Source organism: Cnephaeus nilssonii (genome assembly GCF_951640355.1).
Source record: "Cnephaeus nilssonii genome assembly, chromosome: 6".
Lineage (NCBI taxonomy): Eukaryota > Metazoa > Chordata > Mammalia > Chiroptera > Vespertilionidae > Cnephaeus > Cnephaeus nilssonii.
This window is the reverse complement of record NC_137077.1, coordinates 102440443-102456392: the sequence shown is the minus strand read 5'-3', so window position 1 is coordinate 102456392 and position 15950 is coordinate 102440443. Positions and strand designations below refer to the sequence as shown.

The 15950-nt window shown below is 43.9% G+C and overlaps 1 protein-coding gene across 9 annotated transcripts in view; it reads right to left on the bottom strand.

Moving 5' to 3' along the window:
* Positions 1-11784, bottom strand: part of IFT88 (intraflagellar transport 88) — a 208697-nt gene extending 196913 nt beyond the window's left edge. For 6 of the 9 annotated variants that reach the window (XM_079775667.1, XM_079775659.1, XM_079775663.1 and 3 more), the window contains exons 1-2: positions 11663-11784; positions 7449-7544 (exon numbers count right to left, since the gene is read on the bottom strand). In XM_079775667.1, the coding sequence (XP_079631793.1) occupies positions 7449-7538 (90 nt within the window). In that variant the 5' untranslated portion in view covers positions 7539-7544; positions 11663-11784. Of the gene's footprint in view, positions 1-7448; positions 7545-11364; positions 11569-11662 lie in introns of those variants that run through there. The other 3 variants (XM_079775661.1, XM_079775660.1, XM_079775662.1) reach the window with 3 other exon arrangements.
* Between the last annotated feature and the right edge of the window lie 4166 nt (positions 11785-15950).

Sequence of the window (15950 nt, the reverse complement as noted above, 5' to 3'; positions counted from 1 at the left end):
ACCAGATTTCAACCACTCTCATAAGGGACACATTCAAGAGGCAGACTCAGTGAGCACCAAAACCCTACTGTGTCTCCAGCACAGCAATTCTTCCATTATAGACACAGCAGGCCCTCACAACCAATTGGACCGGAGGTCAATTCCTCCCAGTGTACCAACAGCAATCAGGGCTTTTACCTACACCAAGACTTTCCACTCAGCCCACAAAGGGGAGTACCAAGAGCGACCACCTAGGGTGATTAGGGAAGCTGAGCTACCGGCCCCTATAGGTCACCGACCACACAAAGCCACTCCATCAACACAGGGAGGCAGCCAAAATGTGGAGACATCGAAGTATGTCACAAGTAGGAGAGATAGATGAAAGCAAACTAATGGACGACACAGTGTTCAGAACCATATTTAAAAGGTTACTCAAGAATCTCCTAAAAACCGCTGAGAAACTTGAAGAGACCTTCAAGGACCTTAATGAGAATACCAAAAAAATGGAAAAGGACCAGTCAGAAATTATGCATACACTGTCTGAAATAAAGAATATACAGAGTAGACCACCGCACCTGAAGAGTCAAACCAAAGATCTGGAATATGAGGAAGAAAAAAACACCCAACCAGAGAGGCGGAAAGAAAGAAGAATCCAAAAGTGTGAGGATAGCATAAGGAGCCTCCGGGATGGCTTTAAGCGTACCAATATCCGAATTTTTGGGGTGCCAGAAGAGAGAGTGCAAGATACTGAAAACCTATTTGAAGAAATAATGACAGAAAACTTCCCCCACCTGGTGAAAGAAATAGACTTAAAAGTTCAGGAAGTGCACAGAACCCCAAACAAGAGGAATCCAAAGAGGACCACACCATGACACATCATAATTAAAATGCCAAGGGCAAAAGACAAAGAGAGAATCTTACAAGCAGCAAGAGAAAAACAGTTAGTTACCTACAAGGGAGCACCCATACGACTGTCAGCTGATTTCTCAACGGAAACTATGCAGGCCAGAGGGAGTGGCAAGAAATATTCAAAGTGATGAATAGCAAGAACCTACAACCAAGATTACTCTACCCAGCAAAGTTATCATTCAGAATTGAAGGGCAGATAAAGAGCTTCACAGATAAGAAAAAGCTAAAGGAGTTCATCACCACCAAACCAGTATTATATGAAATGCTGAAAGGTATTCTTTAAAACGAGGAAAAAGAAGAAAAAAGTAAAGATAAAAATTATGAACAACAAATATCTATCAACAAGTGATTCTAAAAATCAAGTGAATTCAAAATCTGAGGAACAGAATAAACTAGTGAACATAATAGAATCAGAGGCATAGAATGGGAGTGGATTGATAATTCTCAGGGGGAAAGGGGTGTCTATGTGGGGGGTATGGGAAGAGACTGGACAAAAATCATACACCTATGGATAAGGACAACGGGGGGGAGGGAACCGGTTGATGGGGAGATATGGGGGGGAAAAAGGAGAAACAATTGTAATAATCTAAACAATAAAGATTTATTTTTAAAAAAAGATATTAAAAAAAAAAAGACATTTGAGTTGTCTTGTGCCCATGGTGTGGGGAAGTGGGTTTTTGGTATCTAAATCCAGCCTAGCACCAGAAATGCTCAGAGCCTACTCAGATACAAGCAAGGATCATACATAAACAATGTATGATAGCAATACAGTCATAGTAGGGGAATTTAATATCCCACTAATAGATACAGGCAAGGATCCTATAGGGCTCAAGAATGCAAATAATCCTTTCCACTAATATTTACAGGGTAAAATAAGGTTGTTGTTAGAGTATTAAATTTGACAGTAAGATAGTAGTCAAGTTTTCAGACTAACTTAAATTGGCTAATTGAAATAAGTGAATATTCTAGAAAAATTAATTGTACTGGACAAAAAGCTGTTCCTAAAGTGTTAACTAAAATTTTTATTGGTAGTTCATCTCATGGTAAAATTACATAACATGCAATGAACCTAAAGCAGTCATATTTTAGTGCAAAAAAATTAAAATTTAAAAGTTATCAAGACTGCATTATAAAATTTCCAAAAGCCTCCTAATATTTAAATAAAAAAAGGGGGATAGTAGAAGAATATCATGTAAGGAAAAATATCCTGTAAGTAGATTACATCTAGAAAATTTTTACTTTAGAAAATTAACTTCCATTTGTAATGCTAACAGCAAAACACCCATGAAAAACACACATGGTGTCAAAACAAGCCAAAGGAAAATCATTTGGGCAGAAAAGGAAAAATGATCCCAAGTCAAATTTATAGAAAAGATTCCTTTATTAACTTTTGGTCGAGAATATGTTTGTATATTTTCAGAAAACAACTCCAAGACCATGTGGATTGCTGCAACAGAGAGGAATTGACAGGACTGCTCCAGCCATGAAGACAGAGGAGAAATAGTCCAGAGATGGGAGATGCTGACAAAGCCTTGCCATACTAGCAGTCAGCAGCTGTGTGTCACTGCAGGCTGCCCAGGACCAAACCAGAGAGGGTCAGACCTGCATTACCACCATTTGTCCACCATCAAGAACTGAAATATCATTGCTGACATGTACACATAAGGAACTGTTTGACACTGAAATTGGGACTCAAAAGAACTGTTGGCCCAGAAAGAAACTCACTACAGACTGATTCATTTGCCTCTCAGCATAACCATTATTGCTTGTCTCATTTTCTATTCTTATAAGTGTATTTCTAGTATCACATGATCTCACTCATCTATGGGAAATAATGAACAACATAAACTGATGAACAAAAACAGACGCGGAGACAGGGAAGCATTGATCAGACTGTCAGGCCTCAGAGGGAGAGTAGGGGAGGGTGAGGGTGGAGGGAGAGATCAACCAAAGGACTTCTGTGCATGCATATGAGCCTAACTGGTGGTCACAGACAACAGGGGGTTGGGGGCATGCGTGGGGAGGGGTTTAGGATGGGAATGGGGGGATGAGGACAAATATGTAATACCTTAATCAATAAAGAAATTTTTTTTAAAATGGGCAAAGAATCTAAATAGACACTTTTCGAAAGAGGATATTCAGAAAGCCGAGAGACATATGAAAACATGCTCAAAGTCGCTAATCATTCGAGAGATGCAAATCAAAACAATTAATGAGGTACCACCTCACACCTGTCAGAATGGCTATCATTAACAAAACAACAAAGGACAAGTGCTAGAGAAGATGCAGAGAAAAAGGAACCCTCCTTCACTGTTGGTGGTAATGCAGACTGGTGCAGCCAGTGTGGAAAACAGTATGGTGTTTCCTCAAAAATTTAAAAATGGAACTGCCATTTGTCCCAGGAATACCACTTCTAGGAATATATCCTAAGAAAACAGAAACACCAACCAGAAAGGATATACACACCCCTATGTTCATAGCAGCACAATTTACAATAGCTAAGATTTGAAAACAGCCTAAATGCCCATCAGCAGATGAATGGATTAGAAAACTACTAGAGGCCCAGCGCACGATTCAATCGTGCGGTTAGGGTCCCTAGGCCTAGCCTCCTGCGATCAGGGCCATCTTCTGCCTGTTTGCCAGTCCCCAGGCCCAATGCTGCCTCCGCCGCCGCCACTGAGCTGCCAGGCTGTTGGGATCACCAGCTCATCCCCAGCCGCTGCCGCTGCTGCTGGGGCTTGAGGCACTGACGAAGGGGAGCAAGGCAGGGGATCCGGGTGCAGACAACCGGCTCCCCGCCTCCGATGGCAGCGGAGCTGGGCAGGGGACAACCGGCTCCCCGCCTCCGATGGCAGCGGAGCTGGGCAGGGGATCCAGGTGCGGACAACCGGCTCCCCGCCTCCGATGGCAGCGGAGCTGGGCAGGGGGTCCGGGTGCGGACAACCGGCTCCCCGCCTCCGATGGCAGCGGAGCTGGGCAGGGGGTCCGGGTGCGGACAACCGGCTCCCCGCCTCCGATGGCAGCGGAGCTGGGCAGGGGGTCCGGGTGCGGACAACCGGCTCCCCGCCTCTCATGGCAGTGGAGCTGGGTGTCCAGGGTGTCCGAGGCAGCCGCCCTCAGCGGCCGCCAATCCAGCCGTTGAGAGGGGGGCGGGGGGCGGGAGTCCCGCGCCTCTCAATGGCTGGATATGCCACCCCGAGTCCGCCCCCCAGCCTCCCACCGCCCAATCGTGGGCGTAGCGGAGTGATGGTTATTTGCATATTGCCTTTTTATTATGAAGGATGGGTATATCTATACAATGGAATATTACACTGCAATAAAAAAGAAGGAATTCTTAGCATTTGTATCAGCATGGATAGAACTGGAGAGCATCATGCAAAGTGAAATAAGCCAGTCAGTGAAAGAAAAATACCACATGATCTCACTCATTTATGGATAATAAAGAACATTATAACCTGATGAACAAAAAGATAGATACAGAGGCAGAGGAACATTGAACAGACTGTCAAATTACCAGTGGGAAGGCTGGGGAGGGTTGGGAGGGGAGGTAAGAGATCAACTGAAGGACTTGTATGCATGCATATAAGCATAACCAATGGACGAAAGACACTGGGTGGGGTGGGGTGAGGGCATGTGCTGACGGGTAGGGGAGGCCGGGGGAAGGTCAATGAGGGGAAAAAAGGAAACATATGTACTACTATTTGTAATACTTTAAACAATAGAATAAAGTTTTTAAAAAAAGAAAATGGAGAGACAAGCACTGAAAGTTAATGCTTATGTCTGGGTGGAGACAGGTTCTATGATTTTAACTTTTCCTTTTTCTTAAATTTCAATAAATCTTTATTGTTCAGATTATTACAATTGTTCCTCTTTTTTCCCCCCATAGCTCCCCTCCACCCAGTTCCCACCCCACCTTCTGCCCTTACCGCATCCCCACTGTCCTCATCCATAGGTGTACGATTTTTGTCCAGTCTCTTCCCGCACCCCCCACGCCCCTTTCCCCCCGAGAATTGTCAGTCCACTCCCTTTCTATGCCCCTGATTCTATTATATTCACCAGTTTATTCTGTTCATCAGATTTTTTATTCACTTGATTTTTAGATTCACTTATTGATACATATGTACTTGTTGTTCATAATTTTTATCTTTACCTTTTTCTTCTTCTTTCTCTTCTTAAAGAATACCTTTCAGCATTTCATATAATACTGGTTTGGCGGTGATGAACTCCTTTAGCTTTTTCTTATCTGTGAAGCTCTTTATCTGACCTTCAATTCTGAATGATAGCTTTGCTGGGTAGAGTAATCTTGGTTGTAGGTTCTTGCTATTCATCACTTTGAATATTTCTTGCCACTCCCTCTGGCCTGCATAGTTTCTGTTGAGAAATCAGCTGACAGTCATATGGGTGCTCCCTTATAGGTAACTGTTTTTCTCTTGCTGCTTTTAATATTCTCTCTTTGTCTTTTGCTCTTGGCATTTTAATTATGATGTGTCTTGGTGTGGTCCTCTTTGGGTTCCTTTTGTTTGGGGTTCTCTGTGCTTCCTGGACTTGTAAGTCTATTTCTTTCACCAGGTAGTGGAAGTTTTCTGTCATTATTTCTTCAAATAGGTTTTCAGTATCTTGCTCTCTCTCTTCTTCTGGCACCCCAATAATTCGGATGTTGGTACGCTTGAAGTTGTCCCAGAGGCTCCTTACACTATCTTCATATTTTTGGATTCTTTTTTCTTTTTGTTTTTCCGGTTGGGTGGTTTTTGCTTCTTTGTATTTCAAATCTTTGACTTGATTCTTGGGATCCTCTAGTCTGCTGTTGGGTCTCTGTATATTATTCTTTATTTCAGTCAGTGTATGCTTCATTTCTAGTTGGTCCTTTATCATATCCTCGAGGGTCTCGCTAAATTTACCGGCCTTTTCTAGAAAATTCTTGAAAAACCTTATAACCGTGGTTTTAAACTCTATATCCAGTCGTTTCCTTTTCTCCATTTTTTTTTTTCATTTGTGACCTGTTTCTTTGTCTCTGCATTTTGGCTGCTTCCCTGAGTTGATAGAGTGGCTTTGTGTGCTAGGTGTCCTATAGGGCCCTGTGGCTCAGCCTCCCCAATTACCTGAGGTGGACACTCTTGGTGCACCCCTTTGTGGGCTGTGTGCAAAGTCTTGTAGTTAAGCCTTGATTGTTGTTGGTATCACTGGGAGGAATTGACCTCCAGGCCAATTGGCTGTGAGGATCAGTTGTGTCTATGATGGGAGAAGTGCTGTGCTGGAGACACCCTTGTGAGGCAAGACTTGCTTCAGTGGGGCTTTGGTGCTCACTGAGTCTGCCCCCTAAGTGTGCCCTTATAGATCTGAGGAGTTGTAATCTGGATGGTCCTACTCTGACCCCTCGGTACACTAGCTCTTGGATCTCCAAGGAGGTGTTAATTTAGCCTCTGCCTGAGGCCACCCAGCAGGAGCTATGGAGAGATCTGCAGATTTCTCTTCTTTGTTTGGGTTTTGGAGGTGCCCAGATGAGGCCCCGCTGTGAAGCAATGCAAGCTGCTGTGGGGCCTTGGGACTTCTTTTGGATGTTCTGGGTCTCACTGACTCAGCTGCAGTTTGTTAGGTAAGTTTAGGATTCAAAGGACCAGGCCATTCATGTGCAAAAGCCTCTGTGCTCAGCTTGGATGAGGCGGAGTCTCAGGGTGGAGCAAACAGCAATGGCTTCCCGTCAGCCCTGCCCTAGGAGACCCCTTGGTCTCAGTGTCCCTCAGTAATTACTGCAAGCACCTCTGAGAGAAAGCCGCACTCAAGTTCTGCCCGCTGCCAGACAGTCCAGTTTCTCCCCATATGAGTCTGGGTCCCCAGAGTTTCGCCCGAAACTGGAGTTCAGAGCAGTCAGGATTTTTTGTCTCCCTCAGGCTTGAAAAAGACAACCACTTACTCAGTTGCCAGCCTTCTCTGCACGCGCCTCCGTACCTCTGCCTTTACTTCCATAGCTCCGAGTCTCAGTGTGCTTTCCTTTTTCCTTCTAGTTGTAGAATTTCCACTCAGCCAGCCTTCCTGTGGTTCTGGATGATGTTCGTTTTGTCTTTTAGTTGTAGTTTTGAAGTTGTTGTGCGAGGCAGCAGTTCAGGTGTTTACCTATGTTGCCATCTTGGTTTCTAGCTTAACTTTTGTTTATACCTATTTCTATTTCCTAATTTTTCTAGAAAATATTTACATAATTTAATTAAAAGAATTAAAGTAACTCTACATGACATTTCAAATTTAGAGAATTAAAAAAAAACACCCTGATTTTAGCTACTTCAAGTGATCTAAGTATTTTTAACTCACACATTCAGATAGTTAGTGCTGAAGAATACAGTATGTGTCGATCACCCTAGTTTGTTTCCATAACATTTCTCATGATTTCCCCCTCTGCCACTATTATTATTACTGATGGAAGTTAGCAGATTCTTCAGTACAAGCACTCTTCTAAGCTTTTAATCAAATTACTTAATTTAAAGCAAAATGAGACAGAACCTCAAATCCAAACTTTTCATGAACTAGCTGCTTAACAAAAACCAATGTTAAAAAACAGATTGTTTTACCTCGGTATCATAGGTTGGATTGTAGTCATTGTAACCAGAATAAAGGTCGTCTTCATCTGTCTCTGGCGCCAGGTGTACATTCTGCATCATCTCTACCTAGGAAAAATCAGCAGTGTAAATATCCTCTTGGGATAAGAAATAATTCTTAATTGAAATAAAGTATAACTATTTAAAAACCTTTCTGGTCAAATTTACTTCTACACATTTTTCCAGCCTTAAAACTTTTTTCATGTCAAATTTTCAAAACTACTAGTAGGATTTACCATCACACCAAAAAAATTAAGATACCTAGGAATAAACTTAACTAAGGAGGTAAAAGACCTATATGCGGAAAACTACAGGACACTGAAAAAAGAGATAGAGGAAGACATACACAGATGGAAGAATATACCATGTTCATGGATTGGTAGAATCAACATCATTAAAATGTTCATACTACCCAAAGTAATCTATATATTCAAGGCACTCCCCATTAAAATATTTCACAGACCTTGAAAGATCTCTCCAAAAATTCATCTGGAATAAAAAAAGACCCCGAATAGCCACAGCAATCCTGAGAAAGAAGAACAAAGTAGGTGGGATCTCAATACCAGATTTCAAGCTGTATTACAAGGCCACTGTTCTCTAAACAGCCTGGTACTGGCACAAGAACAGACATATAGACCAATGGAATAGAATAGAGAACCCAGATATCGACCCAAACCACTATGCGCAATTAACATTTGACAAAGGAGTCATGAACATACAATGGAGTCAAGACAGTCTCTTCAATAAAGGGTGTTGGGAAAATTGGACAGATACATGCAAAAAAAATGAAACTACATCACCAACTTACACCATACACAAAAATAAACTCAAAATGGATAAAGGACTTAAATATAAGATGGGAAACCATAAAAATACTAGAGGAATCCACAGGCAGAGAAATCTCAGACATATGCTGAAGCAATTTCTTCACCAATACCGCTCCTAGGGCAGTGGAAACTAAAGAGAAAATAAAACAAATGGGACTACATCAAAATAAAAAGCTTTTGCACAGCAAAAGAAACCATCAACAAAACAACAAGAAAGCCCACTGTATGGGAGAACATATTCGCAAATGTTATCACTGATAAAGGTTTAATCTCCAACATCTACAGGGAACTTATACAACTTAATAAAAGGAAGATAAATGATCCAATAAAAAAATGGGCAACGAACCTAAATAGAATCTTTTTGAAAGAAGACAGAAGGAAGGCCAAGAGACACATGAAAACATGCTCAAAGTCACTAATTATTAGAGAGACGCAAATCAAAACGACAATGCGGTATCATCTCACACCTGTCAGAATGGCAATCATCAACAAATCAACAAACGACAAGTGCTGGCAAGGATGCGGAGAAAAAGGAACCCTCGTGCACTGCTGGTGGGAATGCAGATTGGTGCAGCCACTGTGGAGAACAGTATGGAGTTTCCTCAAAAAACTAAAAATGGAACTCCCATTTGACCCAGTAATCCCACTTCTAGGACTATATCCCAAGAAACTAGAAACACCAATCAGAAAGGATATATGCACCCCTATGTTCATAGCAACACAATTCACCATAGCTAAGATTTGGAAACAGCCTAAATGCCCATCAGCAGATGAGTGGATCAGAAAACTATGGTACATCTACACAATGGAATACTATGCTGCGGTAAAAAAGAAGGAACTCTTACCATTTGCAGCAGCATGGATGGACCTGGAGAGCATTATGTTAAGTGAAATAAGCCAGGCAATGAAAGAAAAATACCACATGATCTCACTCATTTATGGAAAATAAAGAACATTATAACCTGATGAACATAAAAATAGATACAGAGGCAGTAAAGCACCGAACAGACTCTCAAATTACAGCAGGAAGGCTGTGGAGTGTTGGGGAGGGGGGAAAGAGATCAACCAAAGGACTTATATGCATGCATATAAGCACAACCAATGGACACAAGACACTGGGGGGGGGGGCGGGGGGGATGAGGGCATGCGACAGGGGGTCGAGGAGGCTGGGGGAAGGTCAATGGGGAAAAAAAGGAGATATATGTACTACTATATGTAATACATTAAACAATAAAAAAATTACATTAAAAAAATACAACTACTAGTAGGTGTCAAAACGTTCATTCATTGCCCTTATTTCACATTCATTCCAAACCTATTCCATCAAAGGACAGTGACAAGCACTGCAGAGGGAGATATTTTCAAGGAGCTTAGTATCAAGGGCGGAAAAGGGGTATGTAATAGTCAATGGCGGTGCCAGGCTGAAACCATTGCACACCTACCAGAATAGCTAAATTAAAATGGCCAACAAAGGCATGGAACAACTGGAATACTCACTGTTGGTGGGAGTACAAACCGCACAATTTGGGGGAAAAGCCTGGCAGTTTCATAAAATTAACAGTTATCTCTTTTGACCCAGAAATTTCATTCCAAAGTTTTTACCCAGGAGAAATGAAAACATGTCTACAAAGAGATTTGTATAATAATGTTTACTGACAGTAGCCCCAAATTAGAACTAGATCAGGTACCCATAAATACAATGGAGAAGCAAAATGTGGTATATTTATGCAGTGAAAAACTAGTCAGCATTAAAAAAATAATTCATTGAGCCCTAGCCAGTTTGGCTCAGTGGTGAGAGTGTCAGCTCTATGACTAAAGGGTCCCGGGTTCAATTCTGGTCAAGGACATGTGCCTCAGTTGCGGGCTCTATCCCCAGCCCAGGTCAGGGCATGTGGGGGAGGCAACCAATCCATGTGTCTGTCTCCCATCAGTGTTTCTCTCACAGTGTCTCTTCCCCTCCCTTCCACTCTCTCTAAAAATCAATGGAGCCCTTGGCCAGTTAGGCTCAGTGGATAGAGCGTCGGCCTGCAGACTGAAGGGTCCCAGGTTTGATTCCAGTCAAGGGCACATCCCCAGTAGGGGGTGTGCAGGAGGCAGCTGATCGATGCTTCTCTCTCATCGATGTTTCTAACTCTCTATCCCTCTCCCTTCCTCTCTGTAAAAAAATCAATAAAATATTTTTTAAAAAAAAATCAATTAAAATATATTTAAAAATCAATGGAGAAAATATCCTCGGGTGAGGATTAACAACATAATAATAATAATTCATTGGGATTACATATACAGCAATATGGACGTTGTACAACCTCAGATCAAATACAGATTGCTACTCGCCCTTACCAGAGTTTCTGGTTCAGTAAGTCCTGGGTGGGAGTCATCAGCACCCCTTTAGCCCCTGAGAATGTACATTTCTAACCAGTTCTCAGTGCTCCTGACACTACTGGTCTGAGGCCCACACTTTGAGGACTATGTGCTGAACAAGAACCGCCTGGTTGTGAGCCCTGTTTAAGTTAATTTGGCTTATACGTACGGCATAAAAACAGCACTTTTAGAACCACAGCTCCACCCTTTCTGCGGGGTGCAGCCAGGCTGAAAACAGTGTATATCTAGTGAACACACAAGCTTGGAAGATGTGTAAAGTCAAGCCGGAAACAGTAAAAGAAGCATCCACACACGGCACCCAGGGAGGGGTGGCAGGACAAAGGGAACAGCTCTGGCTTGCTGGATTCTCCAAGCTATTTCCAAAAAAGTTCGTGCACATCCTAAGCCTTGCATGTTGAAATGACCTGGGTGGGGGATTCCCCCTCAAAGTAAAACCAAACGCCCGCAAAACCTTGGTTTGAAATGTGAAGGGTACTTGTTTTTATGATAGTCTGCTGACTGTGCGGGACCATCTCCTCCCAACACGCCCCCGGTAGGTCCCGTTCAAGCTCCCAGCCCGGACCCGGACCCCGTGGAGAGAGCGGGGTTTCAGGCCTAGACCGCTGTGGGGGAGCAGCCCTCCCGTCTCGGGCTGTCTTCGCCTCCGGGGAGTGAGAACCCACTGCCGTGGGCTTGCACACCTCACCAATCCCTCCTTTCCCGGGACCGCTGTCCGCAATCTCCACACGCACGGACACCGAAGGGGCGTGTTCTCGGCGCCAGCTTTCCCGATCCGGGCGTGACTGCGACCTGGGACCGGCGGCCACACGGACCCGACGGCAACGGGCGCCCGCGTTCCCGCGGACGGGCGGGCCCCGGAGGGAGGCGCCGCTCGGCAGGCGGCGGCCACCGGAGGCCCACAGGCCAGCCCCCGGGCCCCGAGGAGGCGGAGGGCCCGCGCCGGCCCCCGGGGCGCCCCTGCCCCAGCCCTCCTCCTACCTCGTGGTGAGGGGAGCAGAGCGACCGGAGTGGATCCGAGCGAGCGGAGGTGGGAGAACCTCAGACCCTGCGCGGGCTGAGCGCGGAGCCCGGTGGTTGCCAAGCGCGTATCCAAGGAAGCCGCTCCCACAGTCCTCCGCGCCAGGCCGGGGCGGAGAGGAGACAGGGGCGGAGCCTGAGAGGCTGAGGTCAAAGAGGACGGAGGCGGGGTCACGGGTGGAGGGCCGGCGGAGGGGGCCTGGAGGGCGGCTCTGGTGAGGAGGGAGGAGGCTGACATCTTGTAAATCCTTCTGAACTCAGCCGGAAAACAGAATAGTGAAGAATGACACCAAGTAACTAGGAACTGCCAGCCACTGCTCTGAGATGTGAGCCTTTGAATGCCGTTGTCCGGTGGTCACCATTTGGTCACCCTATAAAATCACTCCCGGAGACACCAGGTCTGGGAGGGCTCCGCTTCGCTTTCCTTTCGTTTGCAGTACCTGCCCCCACAGCCCCCCGTCACACCCTCATCACGCCCTTCACGCACTCTGGTCTGGTGGGTGCCTTCAAAGGCAGGCCTGAAACTGTCCAAGCACCCGGACCCAACTTCAGAGTAAAGCCTAAGAAATGCAAAATGCAAAATGAATGAGAGTAAATTCATAATTGCTTAATAAAATTAAAATGGAGGGAGGGCAGGGGAGTCTAAAGACACAGTAATTTATGAGTTTTAAACATTAGGTACATGTTGGAATACAGTTCTCCATGAGTGTCTCTTGCTTTTGTTCTGGACTATTGTGATGGTTAATTTAATGTCAGCTGGACTAGTTAATAGTACCTAGTTTTCTTTCAAACACCTGTCTAGCTGATGCTGTAAAGATATTTCGTTAGGTGTGATGGATTAGCAGTTAAAAAAGTAGACTTTGAGTAAAGCAGATTACCTCCATACTGCGGGTGGGCCTCATCCAATCAGTTGAAGGATTTCAGAGAAAAGACCGATGTCCCAAAAGGAAAAAGGAATGCTGCCTCCAGATTTGAAGGCACCATCAGTTCCTTCCTGGCTCTGCAGTCTGCCCTGGCAATTTTGGACTTGGCAGCCCCCACAAGTGCATGAGCCAATTCCTTAAAATAAAATTCTCTCTCTCTCTCTCTCTCTCTCTCTCTCTCTCTCACTCATACAACTATTTTTCAAGACTGTTTGCATAGGGACAAGCTTTGGAAGATTGAGGTAGTTGTCTCCTTCCAATGGAGAAGGCAGGTTTGTGGCTGTCCAGTATATTAAAGACCATCTCCCTCTGGGGCAAAGGCTGGGCATTTAGGCTTATTATTCATTATAAAAGATTGAGGTTTTCTAAGTTTGTGGCTCCTCAGTTGTGACACAAACCCATTGTATGTGTGGTAGCCCCATGGGACTTGGGAGGCAGGGGGAACTGAAGAGAATATTCAGGCTCCTGGCGGTGACCCAGTACTTCCTACCATCGTTCATGAAACTGTTAGCTTGGAAATAGGATAAAATCATACACAGCTCTTGATAGTATCTATTTACAGTGCCTAGCTCAATACAGATGTTCACTAGATATTTTTAATGAACACTATAGAGTCCTTCACATCACTGCACTTCAATATATAGAAACAATTTTTGTTAATCTCTTTCGGTCTCTAGACTATAAATTTCTAACTCCCTCAAAAATATTTTTTTATTGGAAACAAATTCAAGTTTCTTTAAGCTTGGTTGCTCTTTAAGTGTGATGCAGTTCCTTGCTCAAAAAGTGGTTAATCTCTCCTTCATTTTATTTCATTTGTATTATTTTTTATCCTTATCTGAGGATATGTTTTATTTATTTGAAAGAGAGAGACATAGAGAGAGAGAAACATCGATTGGTTGCCTCCCGTATGCGCCCCAACCAGAGATCAAATCCACAACCTTTTGGTGTACGGATGGCACTCCAATCAACTGAGTCACCCGGCCAAGGCTCTGTCATTTTACATATTGTAAGACAGGTGCTGTTTATGGAGCACACCCTAAACCGCCAGACAAAATGGTAGGGCCACATAGCTGGTATTACTAAGACATACCATATGCTCCACAGGGAACAGAGACTTCACCTTTTTCATTCTAGACTCTTTCCCCAGTGCCTAGAAAACTTCCTGAAACTAGGTGGCTTTCAATAATTATTTATTGAACAAAATGTCAGGGCCTGTAATTCATCACGTGTAGAGGTGGTGGTGAATGGAAGCAAGGAAGAAACACGAAACCCAGTTTGGCATAAGCTGGAGCCGTTTATTAACATGGAGAACCCAGAGGAGAAGCAGATTTGGGAGAGAAAATACATTTAGTTTTAAACATATTGGGTTTCAGACACCCATAAAATAGGCAAATAGAGGTGTTGAGTAAGGTGATTGCATAGAAGGATGTAAAGCTGAGAAGTGATTCCATCTGCAGACAGACATTTGGTATTCACTGGTCCTTAAAACCGATGGCCTGAAGCCTGGGGGTGAGTGCGCTTGCTGCTGGAGAGCAGGATGTAGAGGCACCAGGAAAGGGAGCCCAGAACCGAGCCGGAGGAACCAGGGGCTTTAGGAAGGGTGAGACCAGACTGCTGACTGGAGTGACGTGCTCCGGGTGGTGCCTAAGGAGCACAGGGCTGTGAGAGGGTGTGGGTGTAGACCTGGCAGCCTCTGGAGGTTTGGGGCACATGGTTCTAACAGAATTCTGTAATAGCCTGCAGGACGGGCTTAGTGGTTCTGGCAAGAGATGCAATATTCCCTCAATTCATGGTCAGCTACTGACAACAGCTGTAGGTTATCTGCAGGGGCTGGTGGCCAGGGGCTGGTGAGCACTCACCTTGTGGACATTCGTTCAGTGGTGGAGGATGGGCATGTTCAGTCTGCTTGTCTATATTGGGGCTTAGGATTTAGTATTCTTGAAGGTCTCAGTTGTTTGTCGTTTATCGGTAGTTTAATCTAGCCTGCCACCTCTCTCTGTCCCCCTAGCACAGGGGCGAGGAGCCTTCTTTCTGCCAAGGGCCATTTGGATATTTATACCAGGTGTGCCAGTTACTAATGCGGATTTTGTCATCAAAGAAAACACAATAATTTCCAGAGAAACATCAAAAGTGCTTTATTCAAAGTAATGTCCATTGCTAGCTACACATCCCCCATCTTTCAGGTAATTTGTGGATACCGTCCCAATAGAACTTTCCTTATTTTGAGGCAAACCATTCAGAGACCCAGTTTTCCACTCCTTTGTACGTTTTGGAGTGCTGCTCAGAAAGTGCGTGTGCCATCGATCGGAACAAGTGGTCATCTGAAGGAGCAAGGTCTGGTGAATAAGGCGGGTGGGTTAATACTTCCCAGGCAAGATCTTTTAACGTGTCTTTAACTGGTTTTAAAGTGTGTGGTGGTGCATTATCATGAAGCAAAATTACTTTGCCGTGTCTTTGGAACATTCTGGTCGTTTCACGATCAAAGCATGGTTCAGATTGATTATTTGTTATCAGAAGTGATCAGGATTAGCGGTTTCATCTGGTTTTAGAAGCTCATAATACACCACACCTTCCTGATCCCACCAAACCAAGAGCATTGTCTTCTTTCCAAAGTGATTTGGCCTTGCAGTTAATGTTGATGGTTGACCTGGATCAACCCATGATTCTGTGCATTTGGGATTCTCAAAATAAATCCACTTTTCATCACCAGTCAGAATTCAATGCAAAAAAGACTTTCTTTCGTGCAGTTGAAGCAACATTTTACTGATGACTTTTCAGTTTTCCATTTGTCTTTTGTTTAGTTGATGTGGCACCCATTTTCCTTCCTTTAAAATCTTTCCCATTGCTTGTAAGCGATCGGAAATTGTTTTCTGAGCAACGATTAATCTTTCTGCAAGTTGTTTTTGAGTTTGACATGCATCTTCATCCAATAATGCTTGTAATTGTTGGTCTTCAAACTTTTTGGGTTGACCTGGGTGTTCTTTGTCTTTCACATTGATTTCATCACTTTTAAAGCGTTTAAACTAGTGTTCACAAGTATCTTGAGATGGAGCATGTTCACCATGAAGCTTCCTGAAGTATTCAGCAGCACTTTTCTTCAAAATAAAGTAATGAATTAAAACTTCCCGCAAATGCTCTTTATTTGGCACGAAATTCGACATTTTAAAGCGTAAAAATATCTATGATGTTAACACCTTCACAAAATTTGACATATGAAGTTTTTTTTTTAAAAATATATTTTATTGATTTTTTACAGAGAGGAAGAGAGAGGGATAGAGAGTTAGAAACATCGATGAGAGAGAAACATCGATCAGCTGCCTCTTGCA